Source organism: Lepus europaeus, chromosome 5 (genome assembly GCF_033115175.1).
Source record: "Lepus europaeus isolate LE1 chromosome 5, mLepTim1.pri, whole genome shotgun sequence".
NCBI classification, from domain to species: Eukaryota; Metazoa; Chordata; class Mammalia; order Lagomorpha; family Leporidae; genus Lepus; species Lepus europaeus.
The window spans coordinates 103,352,655-103,371,475 of record NC_084831.1 but is presented as its reverse complement, the minus strand read 5'-3'; the positions used below and the strand labels follow the sequence as shown (position 1 = coordinate 103,371,475).

The 18,821-nt window shown below is 59.4% G+C and overlaps 2 protein-coding genes across 3 annotated transcripts; both read right to left on the bottom strand.

Moving 5' to 3' along the window:
* Nucleotides 1-3,392: 3,392 nt before the first annotated feature.
* On the bottom strand, nt 3,393-8,782 carry LOC133760024 (probable transmembrane reductase CYB561D1). The gene is made up of 3 exons (XM_062191899.1): nt 8,574-8,782; nt 8,040-8,077; nt 3,393-7,514 (listed from the first exon to the last, which is right to left on the bottom strand). Exons 1-3 carry the CDS (start codon nt 8,719-8,721, stop codon nt 7,011-7,013), a joined length of 690 nt encoding a protein of 229 aa, XP_062047883.1. The 5' UTR covers nt 8,722-8,782; the 3' UTR covers nt 3,393-7,010.
* An 892-nt stretch (nt 8,783-9,674) lies between these two features.
* Nucleotides 9,675-18,610, bottom strand: ATXN7L2 (ataxin 7 like 2). Of its 2 annotated transcripts, none has more exons than XM_062191897.1 (11): nt 18,484-18,610; nt 16,538-16,603; nt 16,084-16,188; nt 15,474-15,684; nt 14,893-15,179; nt 13,965-14,047; nt 13,361-13,614; nt 12,365-12,563; nt 12,113-12,234; nt 10,872-11,667; nt 9,675-10,084 (listed from the first exon to the last, which is right to left on the bottom strand). In XM_062191897.1, exons 1-11 carry the CDS (start codon nt 18,608-18,610, stop codon nt 10,070-10,072), a joined length of 2,265 nt encoding a protein of 754 aa, XP_062047881.1. In that variant the 3' UTR covers nt 9,675-10,069. The 2 variants fall into 2 exon arrangements, with proteins under 2 accessions (XP_062047881.1, XP_062047882.1); XM_062191898.1 differs by having other exon boundaries at nt 14,893-15,083.
* Nucleotides 18,611-18,821: the final 211 nt, after the last annotated feature.

Sequence of the window (18,821 nt, the reverse complement as noted above, 5' to 3'; positions counted from 1 at the left end):
TTCCCACTGTGCTGGATGCAGCCTATCAGAAAGTGGACTGGATTCCAGACCCCAGCCATCCAAGTTCTTCAGCTGCTCTCTTGGTACTTTTTTTTTTTTTTAAGATTTATTTATTTATTTGAAGGTCAATTACACAGAGAAGGAGAGGGGGAGAGAGAGGTCTTCCATCTGCTGGTTCAATCCCCAATTGGCCGCAATGGCCAGAGCTGTGCTGATCTGAAACCAGGAGCCAGGAGCATCTCCTCATTCTCCTTTGCGAAGGACTTGGGCCATCTTCTACTGCTTTCCCAGGCCATAGCAGAGAGCTGGATTGGAAGTGGAGCAGCCAGGTCTCGAACCGGCGTCCACGTGGGATGCCAGCACTGCAGGCAGCGGCTTTACCTGCTACGCAACAGCGCCGGCCCCCCTCTTGGTATTTCTGGAAAGGGATTGTCATGATAGATTCCAAAGGGAAATGGGAAGTGGTAAGGGGGAAAAAATGAATCAGAATTTGAAGAATTACCTCATTTCTTACATGTATAAAATCTCACCCAAAGGGCAGCCCTCCTGTATCTGGACAGTCAGCGTCTGCTTCATGAGGAAGCACTGGTCTGGTGAGGCAGAGACACCCCACAACCAGCCGCATCAGACAAACCAACCTCGCCAGCCAGTGAGGTGAGATGTTGGTGCCAGAGCACTCCCACAGCCTATGTAGGTTTTCATCTTTGCAGAGCAGTTTTTGCTGTGATTGACAGCTTGGTTGACAGAATGAAGCTGGTAACAAGAACAGGTCTGGGGGGGAGGGGCAGTGCCGTGGCTCACTTGGTTAATCCTCCGCCTGCGGCGCTGGCATCCCATATGGGCGCTGGGTTCTAGTCCTGGTTGGGGCGCCAGATTCTGTCCCGGTTGCTCCTCTTCCAGGCCAGCTCTCTGCTGTGGCCTGGGAGTGCAATGGAGGATGGCCCAGTTCCTTGGGCCCTGTACCCGCATGGAAGACCAGGAGAAGCACCTGGCTCCTGGCTTCGAACTGGCACAGCACCGGCCGTAGTGGCCATTTGAGGGGGTGAACCAACAGAAGGAAAACCTTTCTCTCTCTCTGTCTCTTTCACTGTCTTTTGGAGGGTGAACCAACGGAAGGAAGAACTTTCTCTCTGTCTCTCTGTCTCTCTCACTGTCTAACTCTACCTGTCAAATAAATTAAAAAGAAAAAAGAACAGGTCTGGGGAATACTAACGTGAACGTCTCCCCTCTATTTTGGCCTGTGCCAAGCCCTGTCTCTGAGCCTGAGAGCTTGTCCCGAGGAAGTCCATGCTGCACCTCTCCAACCCTTCTTGCCCCACCCCACCAGAAGTTCCCTAGATCCTGGTCAAGGTGTGCACTTCCGCCACATCTCACAGCACGTTCCCTAGCTCCTCTTAGTTCGGACTCGGGGCAGGGGCTGGGGTGAGTGCTACTGACAGGTGCCTTTTAGAAGATGAAAGTTCACTGCCTTTGCTCGCCTGGTCTTCTTCCATCTGTTTACTTGGCTCCTTCCCTTTCCGCATTTGCAGTTCTTGTGCCACGTACCTTGTCTCCCAGGAATCTGGTAGCAAAGCTTCACTTTCCACACCCACAGAACGGAAGAGGCTCAGACCCTTGCATTAGGATGACTGACCACAGTGAGCCTGTGCTGGGTGCTGGGAGCTTCCTCTCCTGGGGTAAAACAGCTACCAATTGGGCCTCTTCATCAGGAGGAAAATGGGCAGTGGTAAAGGTGCTTAGACCCACCCTGAGGCCTTCTGGTCTACATAAACCTGGGTACTGTCCCTGGATCACAGAGGGCACTCCACCACGGCCTGGGAGATCCCACCTTCTGCGAGCCTAGGCAAGAAGCCCTGTGATGGGCTTGCTGCATGCCATGAAGTCTTGCTCCCAAAGTAGTGGGCACACATGTGCCGCAGGTCAGGTTATCAGTGTTTGGTGCTGCTCCCTCACATGGCAATAGTTGGCATGGGCCTAAAGCAGGACTGGGCATCCTTTTTTTTTTTTGACAGGTAGAGTGGACAGTGAGAGAGAGAGAGACAGAGAGAAAGGTCTTCCTTTTCTGTTGGTTCACCCTCCAATGGCCGCTGCGGCCTGTGCGCTGCAGCCGGCACACCATACTGATCCGAAGCCAGGAGCTTCTCCTGGTCTCCCATGCGGGCGCAGGGCCCAAGCACTTGGGCCATCCTCCACTGCACTCCTGGGCCACAACAGAGAGCTGGCCTGGAAGAGGGACAACCGGGACAGAATCTGGCGCCCTGACCAGGACTAGAACCCGGTGTGCCGGCGCCGCAAGGCGGAGGATTAGCCCATTGAGCCGCAGCGCTGGCCTGAGAACTGGGCATCCTTAGAAAGTGATAACCCCAGTGAGATAACTGGGGACCTGCTTTAAATACAGGGGTGCTGGGGGCCTCTTGTGTATCTCAATGAGATAAGAGCTGTCTACCCCATACCACAGAATAGTTCCTTAGTCTGTTTCCAAGACAGGTTAGAGCCTCTTGTGGAATTACAAGCTGGCACTGTTAGTCCCTGGCCACCCCGGCGATGGGCCATGCCTACGGGTGGGAGAGGGGCATCTCGATGCTGGCAATCTGTGCCTCTGTGAAGCCCAGTCCCGTGGTGGGGTCTGTGTCAACTTGCCCCCCGGGGCGGTGCTGGCCCGCTGTCCTCCTGCCCTTCAGTGGGTGTCTTCTCTGTGTCCCTGCTGAATTGTAGAGGCCACGCCCACAATGCCCGCCTACTGTCATCCCAGATCCCAGGACAGAAAGACAATTAAGGCACAAAAAGCCGAGCCCGTGCCCACTGTGGTTCCTGCCTCTGTGTCCACTCCAGGCAGGTTGCTGGCTCATCTCACACAAATGGAATGGAAAGTCTCCTTCCCGAACTTAAAATTTAAACAGAACTGCTCATGGTGCACACGCACCATCTGCACGTGCGTGTTCATTCCAATAAAGCACTCTGGAGAGGAGGAGACTGCGATCCAACTCCGAGGGCCTGAAAGAGGGAAAACCAAGCTGCGGGCATCCGGGGCCGAGGCCACGCCCCTCAGCTCTGCGGAGGAGGGGGCGCCCCGCTGCGCGTGCTCCCCTTTCCTCAGCAGGACACAGTGCGGTGGGAGAGCTTCCCAGAGGCTGGTGACCAGCAGCTCCAAGGGCTGCAGGCAGACCCGCAGGGACTGCATTCCGATTCTCAAGCAGCACTATGCCTTGCAAACACCAGGCAGGCAGCACTAGGGCCAACCTCACTGGTTATGGCCTTGCTGGCAGGAGTGGGTAAGAGCTGACCTTGTAGCTCAAAGGAAGACGCGGGTCTGTGTTCTCTCAGGGGGGTCAGCAGGGCCTCTGAGACTCAGGACCGCTGCACATCATGATCTAGAACTGTTTATTGCCTCCTTACAGCCAGGCTCAGGGAAAGAGAGAGAAGGACAAGAACACAATGCTACCGCCTGTTTACATTTGTTTAATGTTTTGAGTTGTCCAGTGCCTGTTAACATTCGTTCTGGCATCAAACCCTCACAACAGCCCTGTGAGGTAGGCCAAACAGCGAGTTGATTTCCCGGGGCCACACGGGTGTGAGGAGCTGAGAAAACCCACGCTGCTTCCAGGCCAGTGCAGCAGACACAGGGGTGTCTGGTGCACTGAATCCAGTCTTCCTGTTCCCTGAGCTTGCAGAGGGGTCCCAGGACTAGGGATGCCCTGGAGGCTGAGAGGGTGCCCGTGGTTCAGGATCTACAGCCATCTTTACCAAACACACACAGTGTTCCCGACACAGCCTGACCTTTGACCTCCGTCAGGTGGGACGCTCTGCTTAGTTTGCTGAGAGGACTCTCAATGCCCACATCCAGGGGGACAGAAGCTTCAAGGTGCAGCAAGGCAGCAAGACTCCCCCCCCCCCCCCCCGGGAGCCTACCATAGCCTGGGCAGAGGGGGAAGGTGAGGGCGGGCTGACTCAGTCTGTGAGTGCTTAGAGATCTGGAGCTGAAAGGCCCTGGCACCATTCAGCTAATGATTATTATTAACTCTGAACAGGCTTCGGCACAGCAGCCAGCTGGCTCCGGGAGGATGCCTGCATCCCCCCCCCCCCCCCCCGTGAGGTTTTACCATGGAGCTGGAGGGGCGGGGACAGGGAGCAAGAAGAGGCAGTGTCAGAGAGTGGGAAAGGGTGGTCTGCCCTGTGAGGGGGCGGGGAGAGCAGACGCAAGCACTGGCCAGTGACGGCAGCCGATGAGCCAAGGTGATTCCCGAAGACTTGCTCAGACCCAGCTGGAGCTCGGAGCTCCTGCCAGGCCACCCCAGCCCCAGCCAAGGGGGGCTCAAGGGGACGGAGGGGTGGTTACAGGAAAGACGGGGGCTTGGGAGGGTATTCCAAACCTAAAATAGTAACCCTATTACCATTTGGATTTGGAGACAAGCACCATCCCTATTTCTGATGTCCTCAAGGTTGAGTCTGAATATAATCAAACATGGAACACAATCAAATTTGGAATCAGGACTTAGTGAGCCTGATATGGAAATGTGTGCAAATGATAGGCAAAACTTTTTTTTTTTTTTTTTAATCTGAGCACCCTGGCTTTAAAAAAAAAAAAAAAAAACAGCTTGACTACTAGCAGTTTTCCCCAGCCCAGGAACAAGGGCAAAAGGACAGCCATTTGCTTATCCCCCAGTGCCTCTGGTTGTTGCTGAGGAGCCCAGCTAACACCCCAGACACAGGAGATCCAGGAAGACAGGGAAAAGAGAGGGTGCAGGAAGGAGGGAGACACAAGCAGGAGGCATCTGCAGCTGGCAGCCACTGAGGTCCCAGCTGGAGGGAGGGTGCCCTGGCTCTGAGGTCTGATGGGTGGCCAGCTGCTGCCCACGGATGTGAGGGCAGGTGGGGATGGAGGAAGGAATGGAAAGCTGGGAGGTGAGAGAGCACAGCCCCCACCCCCCGCAGCAATCTAGCCTGCCAGAAAGGGCTCCCCCTGGTGAGCGCTCTCTATACTGCACTCAGACCCAACTAAGCCGGAGGAGACTGCCTGTGCCCTCCTCTCTGCCCTGCACCCCTGCCCTCTGGCCCCACTGGTCAGAGAGGCGACAGCTGGGGTCCCTTCCTCCTGCAGAATATAAACGACTCCCCCTTCCTCCAAGGGCTGGGAATAGACATCAGATGGCACAGCCCACGCAAACTGCCGGCTGTCAGCAGGCCTGCCCACCCGCCCACCAGCCCCCGCACCACCTGGGAGGAGGCAGCACCTCAGGCAGGCTCAGGCTTCCCAGCATTGCCTGCCTGCTCTCAGAACAAGCTGGTGAGCCTCACCTGGCTCTCCTGGCCCGCTGCAGACAAGGTCAGGCTGCCAGCACTGTGAGGAGGGGAGAGGAGCTGGAAGCCCTGGATCAGAGCGCTCTGGGAGAGCCGCTCCTCCGTGCGGCCCCTGGAGCCGTTTCTTCCAGGTCCACACCAGCTTGGATGGTTTAAGAGCGGAGAGAGGGTGACGAAAGAGACAGGAACACACAGCCTCGGCACAGTAGGGGCCCCCTTTCAACGTTCAGGGTGGAGAGCGCTCCAAAGAGACGCCGCCTCACCCAGGAGTGGCGTGAGGTCCTCTGCGAGGACATGCTGTCCTTGCAGTCCCCATTCCTGTACTGTCAAATCACGCCCAACCTCCTTGCCTCTGAGCCACCCGGACAGAAGGCCTTGGACCTTCTGCAAACCTGGGGTGTCCTAACTGCTGACATCCACGAATGCCTCCCCCTACTGGGGGAGGGAACTGAAGCTCTAGCCTCTACACCCCAGGCCTCCTGGAGTAGCAACCCATTTCCACCAGCTTGCCTAGCTCAGCTGGCTGTGATCTGTGGAGGTCCCACCTCCCAGACCGAGACGACCACAGCCAGCCCGGCAGGCATCCAGCCCTCCCCACCCGTGGCTGACCAGGAAGCTCTTCCAGTCGGGACAAGGAGGAGTCTGTGCAAGAAGAGAGCCCAGCCTCCATGTGCCGGCTGGCTCTAGAGTCAGCCCTCTCTCGGGCCTAAGGGCAAGAGACAACTGAGGAGAGCATAGACGACAAGGAGAAGGGAGCCAGGGAGACTGCTTTCCTTGGGTCAGAAGAGCCCTGCCCCACTTCCTTGGCCCTTATCTTGTTCTAGAAGCTTCAGAAGAGCTCCACAGAGCTCTGTGCTCAAGCAAGAACCAGGGCCCTGAGAAGGGAAAAGCACGCGACACCCAGGCCTGCTCTGCCCTGAGAGTATATGCAGGGGAAGGGCCACATCCAGGTGGGCAGAAGGTGAGGACCCCAGCCATGAACCACAGGTGTGCTAAACCAAGCCCTTCTGCTCCTTTAAAGACTTTAAAGTGACTTTAGTGCCTTTACTGTCCAGGAGATTCTACTCCAGGAGTCAAGTTAGCAGATTTCTGAAGGGCCACGAAGGCAGACTGGTCTCCCCAGGTGAGTAAAAGGAGAAGGAATCAGAACTAACATCCTGAGTCCGCTAGGTGGTCCGCGTGGTCCAAAGCTGGGTGGCTGTTCTGTGACGTCAACCCGACCGACACTCATTAGAGACTGCCCGGAAGCATTCATTTCACAGGTGAGAAAACTGGGATCCTGAGATACGGAACTCACTGAAGTCACCCAAGAGGCCAGAATCCACAAGCACGACCCCTGGCCTCTCTCCACTACAGCGCACTTTCCCAAAAGTGACCCAAATACGCATGCCTGCTACTGACAACACACAGGAACCCCGCTGTCAGTCAGGTACACAGAGAAAGAATGACCACCCTAAAACCATCTCTGCCCCCACCCACTACTCCATCTCCCGTCAAGAGTGGAGGGAGGCTTCAGGACCACGTTTGGACACCTGCCACTCGCACCTGCTACATTTCCCCCATTTGAGTCATCCCTCACCAATAGCAGCTTGTGTTTCTGCAGCCCCTGGCCAAGCCAAGAAGCGCAAAACTCCAACCACATCTGAAGTGGGTCCGCCGGAGGTCCCCAAAGGGAACGGACAGTGAAGTCCAGGCTGGGAGCTCAGAGGCGCTCACATCTCCGTTTTCTTCCTTGGCAAGTAGGAGCTGGAGATCTGGTGCATGATCACGAGAGCTGGATAGAGGGGCAGCGTCAGGCACACGTACCAGGCTGCCCCTTTGATCTGGGCCTGGAACCACGCTGAGTACATGCCCAGGAGCACTGTGACTGTAGCCATCAGGTAGACCACCAGTGCACACGTCAGGTGGTAGAGCTTCAGACGAGCCACCCGCGAGACCCTGGCTGCTCGGGGGCAGAGGAGGCAGAGCCCACACAGTGCCTGGCCGCCAGTGGCCAGCAGAGTCAGCACTCCTACCCAGCTGTGCCAGGACACCAGATGGGGCAGCTCGCTGCGGGTCCTGCTGGAGACGATGAAGCCCAGGCCCAGGGCTGCGCAGAGGATGGCTAGAGTCTGCCCCGCCCAGTGCAGCCGGATCCGAGCCTTTCGTGAACAGAAGAAGAACAGGGAGTGCTCAGGCGAGAAGAGCAGGATGGCCTCGGCCATGCAGACACAGAACTGTGAACACAGGAGAGGGCCAGTGAGCGCAGGCCTGGCTTGGAGGACTGAGGAAGAAGAGGTGCTCTCCTCCATCCAGAGAACAAAGGGCCTCCTGCCCCTCAGCTCAGCATTGCTGGGGACAACTGGGAGTCAGCACCTAAGTGCGAGTCTCACCGTTCAGGGTGCCATTCCCCCACCTCCAGGACTCCAATTTCCGGATCAGTGCAACAGCTGTCTCCAGAACTTTTCAGTGAAGTGGGAGACGACGGGAGACCACCCCTTCCATTTCTTCCTTTCACCTCCCAGCAGAGAAAGAGGTCTCCTTCACACCTCCCCAGGCTTTCCAACGTTCTGACACTTTACCAGTGGCCCTGCCCTGCCCTGTCCCCCCTCCCTTGCTTCCCAGGCCCATGGGTTGCAGGGAAAGATAGGGCCCTGGCTGTTTTCCCCACTTCTTGGAGCCCTATGAAGGCTGGATGCTTCTCTAGGGGAGAAGCCTGGCATATCCAAACAAAGCACTTGTCGGCAGAAGCCCAAACTCACCGCCAAGGCCATGAACACAGGGTGCCAGGAGAAAAGACCTAAGAATCAAAGAGAACAGGCTGACGGCTGGGCACCATTGTTCCTGACCCCGGGGAGGCTTGCTGGAGCCCAGAGGGTCTGGCCCCGGTGTTCCATCCCCAACCCGAATCAGGAACGTAGGGCAAAGTGTAGTAGCCAAGGGGCTTTAGGGTGAGCAGCCAACAGGAACTCCCCTCAAACACACACCGGTTTGGTCTGGGTGCCCCTTCCAGCACCCCTTCTTCATTTGTACCCTCATCAGGAGCCCTGCTTCGGAAGAAGTGATCAGTCGGCTCGGTTCACTCGTCTGCCCTTCCCCCACAATATGCAAAGCCCCACCCTGCCAGGATGCCCGGGCCCAGGGCCCCCGGCCCCCCACCCCAGCACCCCGCACACCCCTGCTTCAGGCCTCCCCGCCCCTGCTCGGGTCCCGACTGCGTCTCCCAGCGAAGCCCCTCCAGCATCCCGGCTCCGCCCCCTTCCGAGGCCCCGCCCCGCCCCGCCCCGCGCACTCACTGGTTCCCGGCCGGGACAGCACTGTCAGAAAGATGGTGAAGCCCAAAGCCACCAGGTGCGCCACGATGCCGCTGCCTCTCCGCAGACAGCGGGTCAGTTTCGGCTCCCTGGCTGGAGCGGGCACCAGCCCTACCTCCAGGGGCTGCATGGCCGTGCCGGTCCGGCCCGCACCCTCCGGCTCCCCGAGCGCGTCTTCCGGGTTTGTGATCGCGGAGGCGGCGGCGGCTGCAGGAGAGGCTCCTCCCCAGGGCTGCCGCCGGCAGCGCGGTGGAGTCGCCCACAGCGCCCTCTGGAGGTCGGGGGGGAAGCGCGCCTGCCCCGGAGAGGCCCGCTCCCGGGAGGGCCAGTGGGGGCTCGAGGGGACCCAGCGGCGGCCCAGCCCACCTTCCTGTCCACCCTCGTGTCTGCAAGGGCGTGCGTCTCAAGCAGCCATGGGAAACGCCAAATCCCACGTCCGGTAGGCTGAACCGAGAGTGTGAACAGCCTTTCAGAGGTACCAGATTTCCCTGGCTGCTCTATCTCCTGTCACTCTCTCTTGTTAAGGGAACAGAAATGATTCCTCCCTGCCTAAAAAAGAATGAAAGAAAAGGACATGGCAAAAAAAAAAAAAAAAAAAAAAACAGTGCTCTGGTCCCTGGCGAATTCAGGCTTGAGGACCAACTGAGGGAGATGGGTGTCTCCTCCGCCCTCTGCACAGTGTCCCCAGGGAGAAAAATGGAACTGGGCACTCCCTGGCCTGGCCGCCTCCACATCAGCTACTCAGCAGAGACCAGGTGATCCTGAAGAGCCAGGGCCTCCCACACCACAAGTGTTGCAAGTTATTACACCTTTTCCCTTCCTGTCACCACAAAGGAGTGGTTCAGGAGGCCTACCTGGGAGAGGCTCTACCCGTTCCCTACGGCCAGGCCCACAGCCCACCCCACAGAAGAGGCCCAGCACTCTCCTACTCAGTTCAGGCTCTGGGTGGCCAGAACAGCAGGAAAGGGCCACCGGCCAACTCCCACACACCCTCAGGGCAGGGATCCAAGAGCAGAACCACAGTCCTCCGGGCACCACAGTGGACGCCCGCCCGCTCACCCCGCCGGCCACACACCACATTATCCCAGCCAGTGAGGAGATGGCCTGGACGATACGGGACCCAGACAGCTTCACGCTATTTCAAAAGCCCGCCTGGGACACTTTTACCAGCAAGCTATGGGGGCTGGAGCCTGCTCCCCCCACCCCCCCGCGCTGTCGGCATCTCCCAGGGTGGGGGTCGGGGACAGTAAGGACACTCATTTTGTTACACATTTTTTTCTTCCTTCTCTATGTTTCTGTTTTTATATTTCCTTAGCAGCAACAGAACAGGGAGACAGTCTTGAGGTATTTTAAAGAGTTTTTTTTTTTTTTCTTAAAAAAAATAATATAAAGTTATAAAAAGCGGCAGCAGCCTGGGGCCCGGATCTGGAGGGGAGGAGGTGCTGGCAGCTCCATCGCAGTGGGCAGGCACTTTCTCGTTAATGGGCTTTTGACTGTGGAAGACAAGAGGTAAGAGGCGGTCAGGGTGGGGGGCCGCCGGCCATCCTAGCTGGTGACCTGTGTGGACGGGAAGGGGTGACGTCTGACTTCCTTCTGCTAGCCTGCCAAGGAAAACTGGGCAAGGGGACAAGTAACGTTTGCCCAGCAGGGGCACTTGGGCCCCGCATACCGGTCAGACCCACAGCTCTCCTCTGGTTGCATCTGGTCCAAGCCTAACTCAGGGCAGCTCCCTGTCCTGCCCCAAGAAGTCTCTCCTGGCTAATGTCACATGAAATCCATGGCCTGCTGCACTAGGGATGCTATTAGAAGAGGCAAAAAAAAAAAAAAAAAAAAAAAACCTGGTCACCTGTCACTTGCACGTGGGTACACATGCACACATATGGACCCTGAGCCGTGCTGTTGCCCCTCCGTGATGCCCTGAGGAAGAACCAGGAGTGAGATCAGCCCACCCACCTCCCTGCCCGCCATGCTGGGCCACAGCTCAGGGGACCTAAACTCCCTTCTCATCAGGGCCCGGAAGGAGGGCCACAGCAAGAGGCGACCCTGTGCTGCAGCAGGGCAGGCAGAGGACGAGGGCTGTGGAGGGCACGGCTCAGCAGGCCGAAGCTGGGCTCCCTTTCCTAAGAGCTGACCTGCCCCCCTAAAGACGGCGGCTCAGCGCCCCTCAGCTTCCTCTTCCTCCCGGCCCTGCACAGCCATCTGCTCAGCGCCGTGTCCACGCCAGGTCCCCACCGCTCCCCACGCCACCATCCCGCATATTTCAGGAAGCAGGGCCGGTACCTTCAGTGTCGAGCACTTCTCCTCAAAGGCCAGGGCCGGCCCGGGCTTCTTGCGGCGCACAGAGCAGGCCGCGTCGGCAGGGGCCCCAGGCTGACAGTGCTTGGCCTTCACCGGCCGGCAGTAAGTGGCCAGGTTTTTCCGCTTCTTGGCCACCTCCTCCTCGGAGAGGCAGTTGGTGGGCAGGGCCTTGGCTGGGTGTCCGGCCGCTCCCCGGTTCTCCAGCTGAGAAGCCTTGACTGGTGTAGGGGGCTGGTGGGGGGGACCCCGACAGTCCAGGGGCCCTGCCCGCTTCATTCTTGGCCCCACCGTCCCGTTCAGCCCCACGCCCAGGGCTGTTTTAGTCTTGGCCGAGAGGCCCCGGCAGCCGGATGGTTTGCCCTTTCCAGCGGGCTCCAGGATGCAGGTCCGTTTGAAGGTGGTAGGGCCAGGAGATAACTTCCGCTTCCGCGAGGGGGCCTCTGCCTCCGCCCCGTCCTTGCCTTTGGATGACTTGCTGGCCTTAGAAGGTGGCAGCTTGCTGAAGGACGGGGACGGCGTGTTGGCAGGCAGCGGTGAGGTGATAGCCTGGCTCCCGCCCGTGCACTCTGCCTGGCTGCAGGCAGCTGCCACGCTGGGGGAGCCTGCAGGGTAGCTGGGGACAAGGCTGTCCTTGGTAGGGGGCGTGGAGGCTGGGCAGGCAGGTCTGGGGGGTGGGCCTGGGAGGCGGGGGCAGCTGCCTGTGGAAGGAGGGCTCAGGGGAGCAGGTGAGGGGGAGCTGACGAGGTGGGAGGCAGGTTCAGCTGCCGGTGGGATTTTCCTGCAGCAAAAAGAGAACCCCACTGTGACCGGCAAGCAAACAAGAGGGCCTCCCCACAGCAGAAACTGGTCTCTGCCCCACCTAGAAACGGCGGGCCGAGCCCAGGGTTGCTGCCATCTGCTGGGAGATGCTGGAACTGAGGGCTAGGAAGAAGGCACAGGGAAAGGAAGGAACTACTACACAATGTATGAACCAGCATGCAGGCCCAGGAACAGCCTCATGTGAAATGTCAGTAACCATCCCTAGTTACACAAGCGACACTGGAGGTGATGAGTAAGAATCCAGGTTCACCCTCAGACCTCCCATTCACGCCCTGCCTTAACCCAGCTCCACGCTGCCACCTGCCTGCCCCCTTCGTGCCACTCCCCATCTGGGTCTTCCTGGCAAGCAGCCAAGGCACACCGCAGAGGCCCGAGAAGGGAGCTTTCACCCCCCAGAGACTCACTTCCACATATGCGAGCTGAGGTGCCGCTCCAACATGGAGCTGAGTGCCGAGCAGAACCGGTCCAGCCGGCGGCTAAACACGTAGCATCCTGGGCTCACCAGCCGGCTCCCAAAGGTGCAGAACTAGAGGCAGAAGGGGCACGTTGACGGGGCCACGGGTGCAGGGAGGGTATGTGCACACAGCATCCGGCCTCCTCCCCATAGGGTGGGCCAGCAGCACTGGGCCACCCCCCACCCCCACCCTGGGCCTTACCGCCTGTGGCCGTGGGGGCCGGGTTGCATAATGGCAGTCAGGGGGGAGGTGGAGGTCATCAGATGTCCCCTCCTCCTCGCTCTCCTCGCTGGAGGCCTGAGCCCCACCCCGGGGCAGGGGGAAGGGGAACAGGCCTGGGTCCCCATCACCACCACAGGGGCCTTCATCATCCACCTCACTCTCAGAGGAGGCCCGGGACCTGGAAGGGCCAAAGGGGTTGTGAGGGTGACGTGACTGGGGTCAGGGTTGGGTCTGCGGCAGGGAGAGGAAGGAGGGTGTCTGGGGGGGGGCTGAACCCGCTAAGCTGCCGGGGCAGACACCCTGCCGGACGGCCAGAGGAAGAGGAAACAGGAAAGGATGGGAGGGAATGACAGGACCACAGCTCCCTAGGGGCGCTCTCCCCAACCCCTTCACTTCCCAGGCCCTGCCTCCTCAGGGGGAAAATCTGCTCCAGATTGGCCTCCTCCAGAAAATCTTCCGAGCTCAACTGCACCCAGCTCTGGTCAGCCCCGTCAACTCTCTGAACCCCCTTCTTGCATCACATATTCCTGTGAGCCTGTCTGTGAGCTGAGCCTGTGTTTCGTGTCTGCCCCTCGTGTTACAGGCAGAGATGCGTGTGTGTCTCCTTCGGCAAGGCAGGCTCTCCCCGGGGTCCAGCGCAGCCTCTGCACACGAAGGGGCCAGCGAATGAATACACAGTAGGACTGCCTGACCCAGGCCCATGACCCTGTTGGCTCCCCAGTGACACGTTTTGGCCTGTTGGGCATGGCTGGGAACACGTTCCCATCCCAGGTGTTTGGACCTGGCACGCTCCAGAGAGGCTGGGGTACTGTGGTAGGTGAGTCCCTGCTTCCACACCCGAGCTAGGGGCCCCAGGTATCCTCCCACACTCAGGGCTGAGTGAGCACATTTTCCTGGGCCTGTCTTCAGGGGGCTCCCTACTGGCTTAGGGGCTAAGTATCCCCAGACAAGGTATGGGTTGGACCTCGGACGTACCTGGGCAGTGCACAGTATGGGTAGGTCTGCTTGGAACGAGCAGAGAAGGTGCTGCTGGGAGCAGCTGCTGCTGCCACGACCGAGACTGAGCACGGGGGCTCCTGGGAGGGGCGCTCGAGAGCCGGCTCCTTGCGCCCTGGGCTCTTCTCCTTGGGAGACTCCCCTTTGCGGGAGTTGGCCTTCAGCTCCGCCACTAGCACGTCAAAGTCCTTGGCCCGGCCCTGGACCTCCCGGCGCTGGTGCACTGAGTGGATCTAGAACAGAGCAGGGCGGAGGGGTGGGGAGGGGGTGTGAGCTGAGCAGGGGTAAGGGGCAGCGGTGTGCTCTGGCCTGGGCAAGCGGAGAGAGAGGGGATGTGAGTGTTTGTGGGTTTGTTTGGATGTTTTTTTTCACTCCCCTATGTGGACAAAACCCTCCTTTGGGGCAGGGGTGGGGTGGGATGTGGAAGCCACTGCCTGGCTGCTGTCCCCCACCAGGTCCCCTCCCTGGTGTGGGCCTGCCCCCCACCCTGTGGACAACATCTAAACTTTCCCTGCCCAGGTGGCGCCTCTGTGGCCCTCCCTCACTGTGCAGTAGCCGGGGCGGGGCGGGGTGGGGGGATTACCTTGCAGGTCAGCAGGCGGGTACAGATCTTCTTGGTCTCTGGATTTATCACCCCACACTGCCTGTTGAGGTCACACTCTTTCCCTGTGGGGAAGGCGGTTCCAGTGAACCCAAGACCACTTCCAAGAGCCTCACAGGAGGATCTGGTCTTGTCTTGTCCAGGGCCAGGGGAGAACTGGACTAAGGTAGGGGCACGAGCATCTCCCTGCTGGGCGTGGGAACCATCCCAGTCCTCCCTTTTCCCAGACCAAGCACTCCTTTTGGACTTCAAGCCCAAAGCAGGGCAACACATATCAAGAAACAAAAGCAGGGGCCGGCGCTGTGGTGCGGTGGGTAAAAGCTGCTGCTGCAGTGCCGGCATCCCATATGGGCACCAGTTTGATTTCCAGCTGCTCCACTTCTGATCCAGCTCCCTGTTAATGTGACTGGGGAAGCAGTAGAAGATGGCCCAACTGCTTGGGCCCCTGCACCCACGTGGGAGACCTGGAAGAAGCTCCTGGCTTCGGTTGTGGCCATTTGGGGAGTAAGCCAGCAGGTGGAAGATCTCTGTCTCTGCCTCTTCCTCTCTTTGTGACTTTGCCTTTCAAATAAAGAAATAAATCCTTAAAAATAAAAGAAAAAAATTTTTTTTTTTTTTTAAAAAGGCAAAAAAGCAGCCACAGGCATCTAGGATGCCAGAGAAATGAGCTGTGAGCTCTCTGGTGCCCTGAATCCAGGTGAGACAAGACATAAAGGCCAATCACTTTAACTCCACCTGCTGGGACTAAGGCAGGAGACCCGGGCTAGAGAGAAGCTTCCCAGGAAGCAAACAGGCCAACTTGGGATGACCCGGCCCACTCCCTCCTGGCCTCTTCCCCATCTGGCCCAAGGACAAAGCAGCCCAAAGGAGCCCCCCTCCCTTCCTGAGCCCCAAGACTGCAACTACTCACGAGCCATCTTCCGGTGGCTTTTGGGCGGCAGCCTGGCCCCACCAGGCTCCTTCTCAGGGGGGCTGCCTTCAGCCCGGTGACTGGAGCCCTCACTGGGGATTATCTCGATGTTCTCTCTGCCAGGAGGTTCTTTAGAAGGGGGAGCCGTGGGGGGCTTTCCCGGGGAGTCCTTGGTGAGGCCGCCTGCCTGGCTGAGGAAAGCAGAGGGCGGGGCCACCCTGATTCCATGTCCATCGGGCTTCGGGAGACTGGACATCTTCTCCAGATTCACCACAGGCACGAAAAGGCTACACATGGAAAGAGGGTATGGGCTGGGGGTGGGGAGACTGCGGCTGTGGCCTGGACTCTAGCCCAGAGCTATCTCCTTCCTGGCCCTGGAGCTTGGGTGGGCTCCAGCGGGTGGGGGCAGAACATGGACAGAGGACCCCACAGTCCCTGGAATACATGGGAAGGAGCCGCAGACAGGTGTGGCCGCCTCCTGCTATGCACAGTGCCCCTTGGCCCAGGGTTGCCTCCTCTCGTCATCCCCTCCCTGGGTGTGGGTCAGGGCTGGTCCCGGGGAGTCTGCAGCCTCTCCTTACCAGAGGTTGTCCTTCTGGGTCTTCTCGGGAGGCTGGTGGCCGCGGCTCCGGGACCCCTGGCCCTTCTCCCTGGAGGAGGTTTTTGTGGAACCTGGGGCCCTACAAGCTGGGCCCTGCCCATTCACTACATGGCATTTCTGAGAGCTGGCAGGGGCTGGAGGTGGGGGTGGGGCCCGGGCATAAAGCTTGCTGAGGGGCCCATGTCTTCTTTCTGTCACCAGGAGGCAGAGAGAGTAACGGAGGTGAGTGGGATCAGCTGCCTCCCTCCCCAGCCTCCTAACCCGGCCGCAGACTCAGCTGGAGAAGCTGACGTTCCAGAGCATACATACACTGTCGATCTCCCTGCTTCCCATTCGAACCTGAGCCTTCATGGCTCACAATTCCAGACCCGGCTGCCTGAAACTCTCAGCTCCTCTCGACTCCCCCGGACGCCGGAAGGTAGTTCAAATACCAGCGCCGACCTCCCCATAATGCTCCAAGGCCACCCCAGGACCTTCCCATCCCCAGCGTCACCCTCCAAGACCTCGCACGACCTCCCAGCTGACCCTGTCCCAGAGTTCCATGCTCCACCTCCCCCTGCCCCGTCTCGCCTCCCTAGGGCTCCCCTCACCGCAGTGTTTCTGGAAAGCTTGAGGCTTCACCACCTGGCTGCAATGGTTACACACAACCAAATAGAAGTCGTCATGGGCGGGGCAGTGCCCGAAGATGGACATGTCTGCAATGACAGAAGCCCTTATCACCGGGGCCGGGGACCCCAGGGCTTTCCCGCGCCCACCTGCCACTTGGAAGGTGCTTCACCTCCCGGCTGACACGACAGGTTTTCTGCCGGATGCTCCCAGCCTCCAGAGCTCAAGCTAAGCAGTCCCGAAGGGCACGGGCTTCTGGGGCAGGAGGTGCCAATCACCCAGGATGAGGATCTCCAGCAGCAGGTCACAGGAGCCCATTAAAGTGAGGAACCCCCCAGCCTGCTGCTTCAAGCAGCTAGCTCCCTGCGGGGTATGGCGGGAGACCAGAGGTGGTCCTGGCTGTCCCGGGCCCCAGCCTCAGTGTGTGGTCACTCCCACCTTCTTTAATGAGGGTCATGGCATCCAGCTTCTTCGTGTTTTTGCTGCTTTCCTCCAGCTCAGCCCCTGGAAGAGAACAGGAGCTCAGAAGCCCTGGCCTTTCCCCCAAGCAGGGCCAAAGCAGCACGAAGCCCACGCTCCCAAGAAGCTCCCGGGACGTGGACAAGTCTTTCAGGGGGTCCTTCTCGGCGCCCGTGCTTCTGTCACTTGCTGCCTCTGGACTGAGCAGGCCCTATCAGGAAGAATCTAGCCACCTTTCGAAGGGCCCTTAGCCCCAAGGCGGACTTCCACTGCAGACCAGCTGGGTGACTGTGGGTTAGGACCATCTCTTTTCTAAATGTGCTTCTCCATTGAAAGGGAACAGCCCTTAAATGTTCCTACAGATCCCCAAGTTCCTTCTTGAGCTTTCTCAGACGGGTCCTATCTGCTACCACAGCATCCCAGACACTCCCCAGGCCCACACCTCCGCCAACTCAAACTTTGCTCTATCTGAGTTTTCTCACAGCATTGTCAAAGTTATAGCTGGATCTCAGGTCCTGCACTGATGGGATGGTCACAGAGCAGAAAAACTGCTGTCTCAGGACCCTCTGGCATCTCCAAAGACTCCTTGGTCAACTACACAAGCTCCACCCCTTGTTAGAGGGGCTCTGGGCAGGGCCTGCCCTTGTACCTCAGTTTCTGGGTTAATGACAAAAACATCTTAGCTGTGCAAAGCAGCTCTTGCCCCATCCCCCTACCTCACTCCTCTCCTCTCCCCTCCCTCCTCAACACCCCCTCCCTGTCCCTTGGAAAAAAAAATCAATTCTGAGTCACCAAAGGCGTCTGACTCCATTTCCGGTTCTCAGTGCACCCAGACCCTGACAATGGCCCCATCCTGGCCCACCCAGCATGGGGCAGCCCCATCCTGGCCTGGGTTCCCACTAAGTTCTGATCTCTGGTGTCCACTAACAGCCCGGTCCCTTGGTAGGATGAGAAGGCTGTTAGCAGTCTTATGTAATGTCCAGCTATGAGGGGTGGTGGGCTAGGCGTGCAGGAGTCAAGAGGCAGCTCCCACTCTTTGAAGTCCATTAAATGCAAGTGTGGGGAATGAGAGACAGAACCGAGCTGGGAGTCGGATGTCCCCGAGGAGAACAAGTGTCATTAGAGACCGTTCCATGAGGCCTCCTCCTCGGTCTCGTCACACTTGCAAACTTCTTCAGGGGCACGATGCCTGCTGTCACCCCCAAAGGCCACGAGGCCAGGTGCTCCCCGGGGTCCAGGAGACAAAGATCAGAAGAAGGGGCTGTAGGCCTGTTCACCAAAGGCACTCAGTGGCCTACAGAAGGTGGGGGTCAGGGGAGAACGCCAAGAGGCAGGGTAAGGGGCCCGGGAAAGGACGGGAGGTTGCAGGCATGGATGGATGGACTGAAAGAGGGAGGGACAGAGGGAGGATGGATAAATGGATGGATGGATGAACTAGAGCGGAGGGGCGGCGGGGTCTAGGAGCACCGCAGCGGGCAGGCAAACGCCGAGAAGGGGCAGGAGGTGCGGGGCAAAAGGCGAAGGAACACGAGGGCTGGGAAGGGGGACACAGAAGTGGGGTGCGTGGGAAACACGTGGAGAGGACTGTTGCGGATGGAGAAAGCCGGAGCAGGTGCAGGAGGGGCGGAAGCTGGAAGCCAACAGGCAAGAAGAAAGATAAAGGCAAGCGGATGTGGGGGCAGGTACTGGGCACCGGCAAAGACAGAGGTGGGCAGGGTGGGCTGCGAGCGAGGGGCCGGCGCTAGGACCCGGAGGCGCGAGGGTGGTGGAGCGGGCGGGCACTAGGACCCGGCGGGTCCTTTGTTTGGGGGGCCGGGGAGCCGGACGGCGGCTCCAGTCGGCGGCTCCCCTCAGCTGGCGGGGGCCCGGAGAGGGGGAGGGGAGATGGTGATGGGGTCCCCGGACTCTAGGGTGGCTTTACTCACCGTCGGCCGCGGGCAGGTCGGCCCGCTCCACCCATGAGCTCCAGCTCTGTCCCGCGAAGTCATCGAGACTCGGCACCCGCCGCTCCAGAGCGGCCATTGCTGCCGCCGCGCGTTCACGCACCGCCATCACCGCCGCGGACGCGCGCTCGCCCCGGCGCCGCTGCCGCGCGGCCCCCTCCCCCCTGCCCTGCCGCGGGCACGCCTCCCCTCGCCCCCCCTACCTTTCCAGCTCGCTCTGTGCGCAGGCGCAACACAGGTTGCCTGCCCCGCCCCGCCTTCCCGCATAGCCTTCTGGGAAATGTGGTCTTGGCGGAGCCGCGGCTTGCCTACGGAGCCTG